This window comes from Mycteria americana, chromosome 15, assembly GCF_035582795.1.
Source record: "Mycteria americana isolate JAX WOST 10 ecotype Jacksonville Zoo and Gardens chromosome 15, USCA_MyAme_1.0, whole genome shotgun sequence".
Lineage (NCBI taxonomy): Eukaryota > Metazoa > Chordata > Aves > Ciconiiformes > Ciconiidae > Mycteria > Mycteria americana.
Genome location: NC_134379.1, coordinates 2,940,225 through 2,954,166, shown reverse-complemented (window position 1 = coordinate 2,954,166; position 13,942 = coordinate 2,940,225). Strand labels below are relative to the sequence as shown.

At 52.9% G+C, this 13,942-nt stretch overlaps 1 protein-coding gene across 2 annotated transcripts in view; it reads left to right on the top strand.

Annotated features, from left to right (window-relative positions):
• Positions 1 to 4,551: 4,551 nt before the first annotated feature.
• Positions 4,552 to 13,942, top strand: part of DHRS11 (dehydrogenase/reductase 11) — a 28,668-nt gene continuing 19,277 nt past the window's right edge. For both annotated transcript variants that reach the window (XR_012777967.1, XM_075517958.1), the window contains exon 1: positions 4,552 to 4,702. Coding sequence is in view for 1 of the 2 variants with exons in the window: in XM_075517958.1 (XP_075374073.1) it covers positions 4,571 to 4,702 (132 nt within the window). In the remaining variant the exon portion in view is untranslated. The remainder of the gene's footprint in view (positions 4,703 to 13,942) is intronic.

Sequence of the window (13,942 nt, the reverse complement as noted above, 5' to 3'; positions counted from 1 at the left end):
TATTAATATGCATAGTAAAAGTTGGTGTACATGTTTCTACTTTAAACACTCCTTCCCAGCAGTCTGAATTCTCGCCGTTCAGATGGATAGTTGTCGCTTCAGTCTGCGTAGCTTCATGGAGGCAGCTGTAAGGTGAGTAAACTTGCCCGGGCAAAGTACAGATCCTTCCGTGGCGCTCGTGAAAACCAGTCCACCGGGCCGTGTGATTCTCCGCTGACGTGGTTTAGAGATCTTCGAATTCTTGCCAAACAAGCTGGGTCCGCGATACCCCGGCTGTGTCGCTGTGGCACTGCACCCAACCTGGCTGGCGCTCCTCGGCACCGAGTGGCTGTTCCGCTTCCAGGATCTCGGATGATAGATCGGCGTGGCACGGAGCTGTCTGAGGTGTCTCCAAACAGCGTTGGGCTGCGTGGACGTGCTGTATGAATCTTGTCGTGAGTGCTGCGCCGAGTTTGGTGATGGTTTGGGATTTGTTTGGAGCGTGCAGCCTGTACCATTTTGGGGCTTAATTTAGTTTTTCATCGAGGCGATTCCTGATGCCAGTGAGTTAGGAGACCGCTGCGCTCATTTTCCTTCTCCCCCGACAAAGCAGACTTAAAGCTTCTGCACGAGCCTGTCAGAACGTAATCAAACAAAAAGCAGGTTTCCAACACACCTTGGCGTTTTCTCAATGGAATAATGAGCTCTGCTGAGGACGGGACAGCAGTGCTTTTGCATAAATATCCTTTCGGCTGTATCTTGGTCTTACAACTATGGTATCTAATGGCGTGGCTTGTTTGTAAGAGGGTGGTCTGAGAAGCGGTGAAGGTACGGCATGTGGGAGATGAAGAAAAAAGCAGTTTAAAACCTGGTACTAAATGGACAAGACCGGAGGTGGTGGTACGGTTGTGCGTGGTAAGCAGCCAGGTTCAGCTGACGTGAGCTGGCTTCTGTGGCGCTTACAGCGGGAAGCTGTTATACGTTGGTGTGTGTCTAGAAAGGGAGGGTGTTCCGTTGTACGAGTGCAACTCAAAAAATGTAGGAATTAAAAAATTTATGTATGCAAATTGAAATCGATACAAATGTTTTCATAATAATAAAAAAGCCCCGAATAACTTTCATATTTACAGGAGATCACGCTCTGTTAATGCATGCCCCCACTTGGCTATTTTATAGCTGTTTTACAAAATCAGATGTAAAATACACGTTCTTGAGTGAGCTTTAGCTTCATGAGTTTCTGAGTTAACTGGTAATACTGATAAATAGTCCCTCTGGATGTTAGTTAAGGTATATTTACTGATTATTTCACTCAATTACAAAACACAGAAGAAAACGATGAAGGTATGAGTGCTTTTTCCTATGACAGTACTTAGACTTTGGTAGCAGCTGCCACTAAAAGAAGAACCTTCTGGTTTGGGGGGGCGTAAGCAGAATTACAGAATATCATTCGTAATTTCCTCATTTTCTGTACGGTGGTCCCTTGGTTTTTCCGACAAAGGGAAAGAGACAGGTTTCTTTTCTTGGCTTTGCTCCATGCTTCAGCCACGTTACAGAGAGGCACCGTGCCTGGCGATGCTTAGTTTGCCCAGGGTTCTCGCAATGAACCCGAGAGTCAAATCACTGAGAGTAACGGAGAACACGTACGGACATTTCTCCTAGACCTGCTTTGAACTGTGAAATCCGGCTTCATGAAAACGAACCTTCAGCTTCCTCTGAAGCCGCGCGGACTCTTGCGTTTGCTGTGGCAAAAGGCTAATTTTGCAACAGGAAGACGTTTCCATCTTTAATGTGAGGAAGGGGAGTCCTTATCGTGGTGGTTTCTTTAATCAAATACTCCATTTGTCAGCTACGGGAAAAATGCAGTTAACTTCAAAGAGCTGAGCTGCTGGCTGCGCGCTGCTCGTGCGTGCACGAGGAGCTGATTCAGGGGGGTAGTTGTGTCCTTGGTAATGGATGAAATCATCACTTTTAAGTGGAGTGTTCATCGTTTTGTGCTTTACCAGGAGCTGAAATATTGGGGGGAAAAAAAAAAAATGGATGGAGATCACAGACCCTTTGAGCGATCAGGGTCACACTGTGAGCGTACCGGAGGCACTGCAGCGTGGGGCCAGCTCGGCTGTTGGCAGGTGCTGGACGTGGTGTTTGCTGTGTGTAGGACGGCAGCGTCTACAACCCTATAGATGTGTTATGGCCAAGGAGCCCTGTTCCCTGCAACATCCCCGTTCCTGCGTCCTGCTGCCCGGGCGGAGCCCTGTGCTCGCTGTGCGCCCCGCGCCTACGCAAGCTCAGCTCCCCCCCGAAAATCTCCTGCACCCCTTGCCCTATTGGGCGAGATACACAAGTGCTATTTCATTTTTTTTTTTTAATATAAAACCAAAAGAATACCTGCGTAGTTTATTCTTTACTTTTTGGTTTTTAATTTTCAGTGACAGGCTGCGGAATCAGCTCTAGGGGTGGTACTTAGGAATCAGACTTTTAATAATGTTCTCCTTTGTTTTGTGTCAGTTAAAAGCAGGTTTAAATTAAGCTGCCCAGCAATGCATGGCTGAGCGGAAAGAGAACAGGAGGAAACACCTTCAAATATAGCTTTCCCAGCACGTTCTCACGGCAAGCCATTGCCCCCATGGTAGATGGGCCCTGGAGGGCGGCAGTTCTGCTCCAGATCTGAGCAGCTCCAGAGCAAAGGGGGGAATCCCTTAAATTCATCCCAGTTAAACTGGGCAGCTCGTTCTCCCAGCACGGTGAGGGTGGCAGAAGTGCGTCTGGGTTCAGAACGCAGCTGGACATGCACATGGAAACCGTCGGGCTCGATGCTGCGGAGCCTCCAGCTGAGGAAGTCCCTGGGCGGCACGGCTGCAGCGCACGCCTTCTCACCTCCCAGGTTTGTGCTCGTTTTCGAAGCTTCTGCTACTCGTTACGACTGAAGACGCTTCTGCGCTGGAGGGAATCTGGTCTGTCCCGCTGCTTAGCTGCTGTCAGGTCTTGCTACACCCCTGGGAGGTCTGGGTGTCGGGACTGCGCGCTCCACTGCAAGAAAAGTCGCACCCCGGAGAAAAATCCCCAAAAGAAGCATTCCGTAGAAAGTCTAATTCCCCATTTCTAACTAACCTCTTCCATGCGGAGGGTGAGAATGGCCCATCCGTCATCTCTGAGAGGTGGTATGTGAGCTCTCTGATTTGAGAGCTAGGATTTTGCTGTGAAGCTTACGAAAGACCACAGCTGGACTTGAGCACCGCTGAAAGAGCTGTTTTTATTTTTCTCCTCCTTGTATCCTTTGTATACAGCTGGTCTACATCGTCCAAACCTGGGCCCAGACCCGTTTTTAAGTTCCTTGTATTATCCGTCTCTAGCAGGGAACCTGAACGTCGCGTTTTCAGCAGCAACGTGCTCGTATCCCAGATAAACTCAGGCAGGGAGCTCTGCGCAACCACCACCCGCCCTGCTGGTACGTGCTGCCGGCTCCGTCTCCCCCAGGGAGTTGAACACCCCTGTGGTTTGGATGCCCAAAAATCTTAGATTTGATAGAACGATAATTTTGGCAAGAACCGCAAGCGCTTATCCTCCTTCAGGTCTGCGCAGTCGTTGCAGGGCATCCTCCTGCAGAGTTTAAACAGAATCGTCAACTCCCAACCCTTTCTTCTCTCATAAATTATCTGTACGTTCGTCTCATCCGCTTCTTCAAAAGTTTCTGCGAATTATTCAGGCGTGCTCCCCGGTCCTCGGGCGGGGAGACGAGAGTCCCTTCACAAAGCTGCTTCCCCCTCTGCCAGAGCCCTTTCCTCTGATCTCACCAAAGATGTTTTCTCCCTCCCGAACCCACTGCTCGCCCTGCCGCGGTGTTTGTTTGCTGGGTCGCTGCGGTTGGGCTCCGTGTGTCCATGCTGGCACCCACAGCTCCTTCCCCGGGCTGCGTTTTTTTGGGCCGTGGATGGGTGCCAGCGAGCGTCTCCTCTGCAGCGGGAGGGACCAGGGGCGGCTGCGGAGAAGCAGCAAGGCAGAGTTAAGATTCCCTCGGTGCTCTGTGTTTGCAGAACCTGTATCGCGTTTGTGGATGCTTTTTGACTTCTGTATAAAAGCACAGAGCCGCCTTCTCCTCGCTGGACGTATGAGCGAGCGGGTAACGCGATCGGCGACAGGGTTGCAATATAGCTCACGCAGTTATGATGTGGCTGAAGAGACCAGGAGTTAATGCAGCCATTGCATGCTAATGAACTATTTTTGATTCGAAGCGGCCCGTCTCCCTCCGTCACCCAGCTGACCTAGCGTGGTTTACCTTTAAAGCGGAAAAAGTCCTTTATCAGCACTTCACCTCTCTGCCTTCCGGACTCGCCCTTCTCCCTGGGGCCATTTTGGGGAGGAAGAGCCCCAAACCCGAACACTGCAAGCCGGTCCTCACCCCCCCGCTCCCGCTTCCCTCCCCCCCCCCCCGCCCCGCGGGCTGAGCCCTCGCACACTCGGTGCGTGCGAGGCGGGGGCGTGGCACGCGGGGGGCGGGGCCGGCGGGCCGGGGGCGGGGCCGCGGGCGGGGCCGGCGGCGCGGGCGGGCGGTGCATTGTGCGCGGCGGCGGCGGGGCCGGGCCGGGCCGGGGCCATGGAGCGCTGGACCGGGCGCGTCGCGCTGGTCACCGGCGCCTCCGTGGGCATCGGCGCGGCCGTGGCGCGGGCGCTGGTGCAGCACGGCATGAAGGTGGTGGGCTGCGCTCGCAGCGTCGACAAGATCGAGGTACCGGGGCGGGGGCCGCGGGCACCTTTCGGCCGCGGGCAGCCCCACGGGCGGCGGCGCCCCGCGGGCGGGAGATCCCCACGGGCGGGCCGCGGCCGCTGCCGCCCGCCTCCCTGCGAGGCCTCGCCGGGGCGGGAGCGCTCCCGGCGGCCGGGGCGGGGGGCCGGGCCCGCGGGCGGTGCGAGGCGGGGGTGCGGCGGGCCGGGCCGGGGCTCCGGGGGGCCGCCGTGGGCCGGGCTGCGGGCGGGTGCCGCTCGCCGGGTGCGGGCGGTGGCAGGGCGCGGGCAGAAGCCGGCGCGTCCGCGGGCTGTGCTGGCGCCCGGCGCCCGGCCGGAGGGAAGAGCGGCGGTGCCGGGGGGCTTCCCCGCCTGGGGCGCGCACGGAGCCCCGTGGGGTTTTTCCCACCCCGGAGGAGCGAGCGGGGACGGTTGGCTGGAAGCTGCCCGAGGAGCAGATTCAGTCTGGGGGGGCTTTTTGGGGTACCTCGTATGGAGGTGACGGGGAGCATCTGCCTGCCCGGCCCGGCGGTGTCAGGAGCGGGGCTCGGCTGCGAAATGTTTCGGGGCACGGTAGCCCCCGCTCGGTGTGGGGTGTAGCGTGCTCTGGCTGGGAGGGGGGACGCTTTTATGAGTTGATGTTAAAATAGGGTTTCGGTCCTTAGCGTGTTGTTTACCCTACGACCAGCATCTCCAGAGCTAAGTCAAAAACCTCACGCCGTTGGCTTCAAAATAAAGATGCTTAAAAGAAATACTTTCTGTGGGATCCTTTTTTGTAGCTGGGTGCATTTGTAGGCTTTCCCTCGCAATGGCATGAGCTAAAGCTTAGGTACTTTTTAAGAAGTTTCCTCCGAGGGAGGAAAAAAGTTAGAGTCAGACAGCTTAAATATTGTCACCTCGGTTGTTCGGTGCCTGCCGAGCCAAAGGAGAGCTATCCGAACATCCAGTGCCTGTATTTCCTTAGCAGAGGTGATATAGGACTCACTATGCACAGTTGACCACACCAAGAACAAATTGTCCAAAAAACCATGGAAAACGAGGCTTGACACTGCTGGTGTTGCTGCGAAGTGGGGTTAAATAAAGAAACGCTTGGAAGAAACAAAACTTTTTCCGTTCTTCATCATGAATGTGAAAGATACCGCTTGCAGAGAGGAGAAACTACACCGATGTGACTTGTTTAACTGTCCTTTGGGGCTTGCTTCTAATTCTGGACTTCCTGACGTTTTGATACCGTGGTTTACAGGGAAAGCCGAGCTCTCCAAAGGCTTTCCCACGTGCGGCTGACGGCGTTTAATGTATTTTCATTCCCTGGCTTCATGAGGCTGTTGTAGCTTCACGGTGTCTGGTGAAGGATGCTGTGAAGGACGCCGTTGCTTCCCATTCCCCTCCAAAATAGAAAGAAAAGCCATTTCTCATATTGCCCTTCCTTTTGATTTTTCTTTTGAAATATTTTGATTTTCCTCGGTAACGAAAATCAATGAAACTCACATTTTCCTTCGGTGCTACAGGGGAGCATCCCTTCTGAAGCCTGAAAGCTCTCCTTTCTGAAACTTTGCTGGCAAAAATACAGTATAGATTTAAGAAAGGCTTTTAAAACCTTTGCCTTTTTATTTGAATCTGCACAAAATGCAATCACATTTTATATAGGTGATTTATCTGGGTTGCATGGTATGCACGTTTACTGAGCAGTGCTGACTGTTTGGCATCTTCCAAGTCTCTTTTTACTGTTGTGTTTCAAAAACTCGTGTTAAACACCGCAGCTAACGTTTGTCCCTGCTTCCTTCTTTCTCCCGTCCTCTCTAAGGACCAAATTGTGTTTGCAGCGCACGGCCATTTGTTTTGGTAGGTGTCTGGACTGTGTCCTGCTCCGTTGCTGTTCTGGTTTTATTTATTGTGAAGCATGTTTCCTTAAAGAGGAAGAAAATCCCAGAGGTGCTGCTCGCTCGGGGAAGGGAAGGTGGTGGAGCGTGGGGTGGTCCAGCGTCACTCCCAGAACAGGTCCGTCACCTCGGACTGGCTGCCAGGGACGCTTGTGTCTGCACAGATGAGGCTTCTTACCGACGCCTGCCGTGCCTTCAGAGCAGAGTTGTTTATGATAACTAAGGTTTCCTCTAGCAGCTTCACCTTGTGTTTTTTTCCTTAAAAAAAAAAAAAAGAGGAGGAAGGTATTCAGGCTTCAGACTATTGAGCTCACGCTGGGACTTGGGACTTTGGACGTGGCTGTAAGAAGCCATCTCAAGGAGCGGGAGTTTGGCGTTGTGTGCGGGGCATGACCGTGCTGCGGCCGGCACGGTGGGCGATGCAGCCGGACCCCGTCTCGGGAGCTGCCAGCAGGGCTCCTGCTGGAGGGGCTTCAGATGCTGCGGGCAGTAGGAAGGCAACGGGAAGGTCCGTGCCATCAGTGCTCCGCGTGTGTGTCGTTACCTTGATTAGTTATTGTATAACCAGATCTATCCACAAAATACACTCATCTGTTATCTCCGGCTGCTGGTTTTCCAAGTCATTGTGGGTCGGGAGCTGGAGGATTGCATCCTTGCGGGAAGCCTGGGTGGGGATTCGAAGGATGTGCTGATTCGGGGAGAGTGGCTCACGCGTAAGGGGCAGGATGGGGGAAGCAGCACTGATGTTCGGGGCTGGGGTGCGGTGACAGAGGGACGAGAGGAGAGAAATATGAAGGAGCTGAGGGCTTGGTATTGCCAGATGTGAATAAAGGAGAGGTTAGAGCATCGCGGCCATAGTTGCTGCAGGATAAATCTTGCTGCTGTAGTACAGTGGAATAATTAGCTAAATACCACTGTGGATAATAGTGTGCAGAGGAGTGAACCCAAAAAATAAATCAAGGCAGCTTGAAATGGAAAGAGTGCAAATGGCACAGTTTAAAACCAGGAATACAGTACAAAATTGTAGTACAAAAGCATATGTTTTCATTAATGTTGTGCACTAGTCATCCATTTTAAGGTAAAGTGGCTGGAACCTCTCTATATGGTGGTTTTATAACCTACTGCAAACTGGTGACTGAAAGAGTATGCTGTCTTGTGGGGAATTTAACTTGGGCAATAAATGCTATGTCAAGATTTCTTAATCTCTTGGAAAATCAGGTACGGGCTTGAGGCAAGATAATGAAGGAATTGCAAAGTTGCGGTTTTGGTATTAAACCTGTGTCATGACTCCAATGCTCTTTATTTGACTTTTGAAATAAGAATGTTAATGGCTTACAAAACCTGCAAAAGTCCCCCCCCTTTTTTTTTTTCTTCTGCTGGCTCTGTAGAAAAGCCACATGCTTGACTTGCCTTGAGTTAGTGCTCTGGCCGACTTCAGTGGTATCGTTTCAAAATTAGATTTGATTTTTCTTTTGTCACATCTTTGTATGTGCAGGCGTGGCAAACGCAGGCTCGGGTGCTGGGTTTCCCCTCTGTAATTGTATTTAGCTGTGACCCTTTAAAACATGGTGTTGACCCTCCTGCAGTCCTCGCTCCCAAGCAGCTTCGTGTTCCCCACTCGTGCCACTTCTGTGAGTGGAGACTCTTCTTGTGGGTCATCCAACAGTAACTTTAGTAGACATCGAGGAATAAAATAGAATTAAAATGGCTTTATTTTACTTTGGCATGCCAGCAGATAATTTGGGTTGAAAGCTTGTTTTAAATGAGAAGCCTGGAGGTACTAAGAGCTGTCACAGACTTTTTGGCATGTGCTCTTGCTGAGTGTTTTCTGCTCTTCAGATACTTACACGGGTTCCAAGGCAGGAGCGAGCGTCAGTGCTTTAATGAATTAGCCAAGAGTTTTTAGCAGCCTGTAAGACCAAGCTTTGGTGGCAACTGCTCCCTGTCAAATGATCACCTTCACAGGGACCCCTCGCTGATCACTTGGGTCTCCAGTGTGCGAGGAGACTTGCTGTGATTTAATGAGTTGCCACAGCTTAGCTGGTAGCAGTAACGCGTTAAGCCGCAGTCACTCCATCCTGCAGACAAAAGGCAGAGTATCGCTTTTGATGGCTTCACTACAAGGCTCCTCAACTTTCTTCTTCCTGATGTTTTCCAGAAATTGGTATTTAGCGTCTGACTTCTTGCAGCAGCACAAAAAAGGGAGAGAGTTTCCCCGTGCACGGGACAAAACGTTTCCCCCCCAGCTGGCAAACCACTCTGGTCTTTTATTCAGCGTGATGCATAAGTTTTCTTTTGCAGTGTTCTTCCCCTGGGGTGGGGGAAGACTTGGGAGGGTTTGTGGTAAAGGTAGGGTCTGGCTCAGAGGCATGGTAAAGGCATGGAGGTACTCTGGCACTTTTCTTTTGGAGCACAGGAAGGTACGACACAGGGAGATGTTTCCAAAGAGTTTGCAGTTGACACTTGGTATTACACTCTTTTTTTTTTTTTTTTTTAAATACTAAAATTTAATTTCATCTATTTTTATATTCATTTTTATATTTGTAGGGAATGGTAAAAGTGCTGGCAGTTCTCCCTATGGCCCGGGTGTTGGAGCACTGGATCCGTGCATGCATTGCGGCTGCGGGGCCGGGGCCATCGCCGATGGGAGAAGCTCCGGTTGGGGCAGTCCCACCTGCGTCAGGTCAGGCAGCACCTGATGCCGCTGCACTCAGTTTTGCTAGAAATCTTCCAGCAGCTCATTCATTCCTTTGATACCTTGCTGGAGGGTGGCCAGGGGCATCTGCCACTTATTTTGCGATTTTGGGGTTTTTTTATAATTTTATTTTTCTCCAACGCCTTCCAAGTGTTGTTAATTCATCAGTTAGAAAAGACTCCTCGGGAGGGGTTGCGGGAAGTCAGCTGGCTCCTGCAATCCTTCGCATCGCTGCTGGAAGCAGCTGAACTGGCCGGTTGCAGGGTCGGAGCGCACAGAGCTGCGTGATTCCGGCGTGCCGGCTGGTTCGTCCTGTATGGCTCGCCCCAGGCTCCCTGTCTGCAATGGGAACGTCTTGGGTCCACTGCGGGCCAAATAACAAAGCGTCCGGCTGCTCCCGGGGGGCCGGCGAGCGTCCCCTGAAGCAGCGGTACCCGGCTGCTCTGCCGGAGGGGCAGGATGGCTGGGGGGGAACCCGTTGCCCTCCCAGAGCAGCGAGGCTGCGTCGGTGAGCGAGAGGAGATCGGGGCCCTCGGGCGATAGCCTGCTTCAAGGCGTTGGAGAGATTTAATCATGGATGTTGTGCTGTAAAAACAATATTTTTTGTTCTTTGTTGGGGTGTGGAGAGCGAGCTGTGCAGGAAGCAATAAATGTGGTTTACAATACAAGGTTTAACTGATTAATTCTAATGCATTTGTGACAGTTATTGATCAAAGGTAACATTTATAACCAAGGCCTGCATTGTCAAGGTTAGATCTTGCTCAAGAAATAGCCTTTGATAAGCTGAGCTATTGATTGCAGATGCGAGCAGTCCAATCTCTGAAGAGGCTAGTGCTCTCTTCGTCAAGCAGTGCCGTGGTGGTGTGGGAGGAGGAAGAAGTAGCCGAGCCTTCCTCCCGGGAGCCGAGCATCCCGAGTAGCCCTTTGCGGGCTGGCTGACCCCTTCCACCGATGGCTGCCTGGGCTGTGAGGTGCAAGGGAGGCTCTCCACCCCTTCGGTGCTCCAAGGCGGTTAATTAATGGCTAAATTGTTTCATAATACCCGAATGTGGAATTTAATTACGTTGCGTGCAAATCACGTTGATGGCTTAGAAGTCAACTGGTTAAAATTTTGGCCTCTCCCTGTCGGGTGTCTGTCCGTGGGGTTGAGCTGTGGATGTCCCTGCAGTGCTGGGGGTCCACAGCGGGGTCTGTCCCTCTGCCCTACAGCTGGGGATGGGTTTCACGGGGCGTTCCCAAAAACACAGGTTTGCCTCTGTGCCCACACTGTCTTAATCTTGTCATTTACAGCAGTCATTTATGAATGCAAGAGGCGTGACTTTTGGTGCCCAGCTCCTACCCGCCGGGCAGCCTCTGTGGCTCCCATCCTCCCTGTCCCCAAATGCTTGTCGTGGACCTCGTCACTCCCTCTCTCCCCGTCTCCTCGCTCTCCCAGCATGCAGGCTGCAGAGCTGCTGGGCTGTGTGGTAGCCCAATGTGTTATTTCTTTTAAGGCAGGAGGAGCAGCTCCAGGCAGGATAATCCCAAGGCACGGTCCCTGTGTAAATGAATGACCTTCAGATTCTCCTTGGCCTCTGGAAGGGCTTGTTTTGTGTTTGGCGAAGGCCTTGCCTCGGGGATGGTGGGTATTCAAGGCCTCTGAGGTGCTTTTATTGCCGCTTGTCCCTGACCAGATCCTTTCCTGATTAAATGCGAAAGATATCCCATAATTACTGTCCTGAGTAGTGGGAGCAAATGCTTTGCTGTCCCGATGGTTTTCCTCAGCATTGAAGCTCAGGAGGTGCGTGGGGGAAGGGTTGCTTTTAAATCAGATTGGATTCATCCTCCTTCCCCCCAAAATGTGCTTTAAAAATGTCTTATTGCAGCAGGCCCCCCTTCTCTACTTCTCTTTGCAGTAGGGCGGTGATACCGGGGTATGTCGTGCTTGCAGCCCTAAAAATAGGTAATAACTGAGCTTTTCCTGGGATTTTGGAGACGCGATGGGGTGCTTGTTCTGCCTCTGCCTTGCTGTGTAACAAGGCAGATCAGGTAGCTGTCTGTGCCTCAGTTTCCCCCTGTAAAACCTGGCAGCTGCTGCCCTGCGGAGGTGGGAGGGTGGTATGGGAGCAGCGATCAGGCACGGAGGGGTTTTCTGGTCTCCGTTTCGGGTTTGTGGAGAGTGTCCCAGGGCAGGGAGGTCTGGACGCAGCCAGCAGAGTGTTGGGGAGTAAATATGGTGGTGGTTTTCCTGGGGCTTGTTAATAGTTTAAGCTCCACAGAAAGTAGCGGCTGTGCTAAAGTCGAGCTTTAACCCTCGCTCCTGCCAGCATCCATGTGGGAAGTGTTAATGGTGATTTCCTGGCTGACAATATCATTATTTTGCCTTGGTGGGTCCTGGGTGGGTTTGCGCCCACCCTGGTTCTACAGGGTGAAATGGGACCAGGGTGCTGCAATCTTGCTCCTTCAGACTTTTCTCTCCGTGAGGCTCGTGCAGCTCAGCTGCAGCTCTGCCCAGCTTAACTGGGGATTAGCATCAGCAGAGATGTGAGCGGCGCTGAGCCTGCCGCGTCCGGTGGCGTTGGCGTTGGTACAGATGTTTAATCGCGGCACCTGCAGCTGCGCAGCGATGGCAGCGGTAATCCCTGCTATCGCTGCCGCTCGCTCCGACCACGGCTGGGCTGGGGCCTGCGGGAGCCTTTGTCCCGCTCGTTGGTGTGTCGTAAATCTGGGGTGTATCAAAATTCAGGACCCGTCATCTGAATTTTGGTACTGGGGATCGTTGGGAGCTGGTGGGGGAAGGCCCGCTCCTCTCCAAGCGTGTGTTAATCTGTCTTTTCAGAAGAGGATTCGTTGAGGATTACACGGGCGCAGGACGGGAGCCGATGAGACAGAGATGCGTGGGGACCGCGGCTCTCGCCCTGCCGTCGCTGCAGGAACGCTTGCTGCCGTGTGGATGGCGCTGGGGGAGAGCGGGAAAACACCCAGCTCCGTGAGCTTTGGAGAAAAGCCAGGGCTACGCTGTGGGGTGTTGAGAGGAGAAAAGGCCGATCCGTGGTCTGTTGGTGGGGACCTGCTGGTCTGGTACAGCTCTTCTGGTGACCGCGGTGGGTGCTTTGCAGACGGCTGCGCTGACAGCCGTGTTGTGTCGTGGCGAGGTGTAGGGCTTGGCCATGCTTTGGGAGCCCAGCGGCCACGGTCGATGCTCAGGTTTTCCTGGGCGCCCACATGAGGAGCTCACCAGTGGGCTGTCATCTGCTGCTTCTTTGTCTTGCAGGTGGGGACACTGGGGCTGGGAAGGGGGAAAGCGCCCGGTGAGGTTGTGACAGAGCTGGGACCAGGTCCTGGCTGTCCTCAGGAGTGCTCCTGAGTCCTACCCACAAGGTACGGTGAAGTACTTGGTTACAACATGAGTTGTTGAGGGTGGGCATGTGCTGATGGGTTCCACAGACTTCTGATCACACCCTAGATCTTCAGGGTATCACTAGGCATCTCAGACCTTCGCTGCTGCAAGAGTAGGTGGAGTTTGATTTAATTAAAAGAAATAAATAATTTTTTTTTCTACTCCCTGAGCATAGCGGAGGTGTGCTCGCCTGCGGTGGAGATGACACAGAAAGCGTGTGCTGTGATCTGAGGGTGTCGGGCTGAAGCTCAGGCTCGGCTTTGCCCTCCGAGTGGTGTGTTTGCAGGTTGCCTTGGAAATCTGTGCTCGAACGGGCGGCGATCCAGCCTGCAACGTGTGGACCATCGGGTCTGCTGTGTGCAGGCACTTGGGTGTCTTGGAGCTACGTGAGCTTTGAACCCTGCTTGCAAAGGCAGCCGAGGGCTGGTGGAGGACCACGGGTGGCTGCAGTACAGCAGCTTCAGTCTTAATAAGAGTACCGGGGTTCTTTGAGGAAGGAAAACATCTACGTGCCTGGCTGCGTGGGAACCTGCTTTATGCACGTTGGAGCTAAAGAGCAGGCAGGCACCTGTGATGCTTGTTTTAGGATAGTCATACCTCAGAATAAGCAAGAGATATTGCTCTAATGAGCTGTCATCGTAGGAGCAGCGTATTTCCTCCTCCCCCACACCAGCCCGTAGCAACGTGATCTGAGCAAGCAGTAAAAAAAAAAAAAGAAATGCCTTCAGCCTTGACGTAAGGAGCAATTGTTTGAACGCCTTAAGGTAGCAGGGACGTTCAGGGCAGCGTAAATGGGGCGATTTGGCTTGCGTGTATGAGACTGGAAATTTAAAATTAAGTGAGCTAGGAAAAAAATAATCTTGGATGATTAACTACTGAAAAAGTGCAGGGGGCAGAGGAGGCTTGGAAGAAAGCAGCGTGAGTCTGGAGCAGTCTGGGAGGACAGTTACCAGTACTGGGAAGACATGACCGCTCAACCAGCCCCCTGTTTAGCAGGGAGTCCGGCTTTGCTGCCGGGGATGAAACCAGCTGAGGGGCTCCCTTGGGCCACGCTGCACCCACGGGCAGGAGGTGGGCAGGAGATGCCGCTTGGCCCCTGCGCAGCCTGTGGGATGGGTTTGCTGGGCGAAGGGCAGGTACCGTGTTGACGTTCAGTGTCCAGAGCCTGGGTGGCATCCAGGAGATGTCCCGGAAAGCTGATGCTGGGGATATGCCAAGATGTAATTTTGTGCTGTCTCTGGTGGGTATCGTCAATTGTGGCAGAATCGCGGGTGCGAGGAGCCTGGCAGG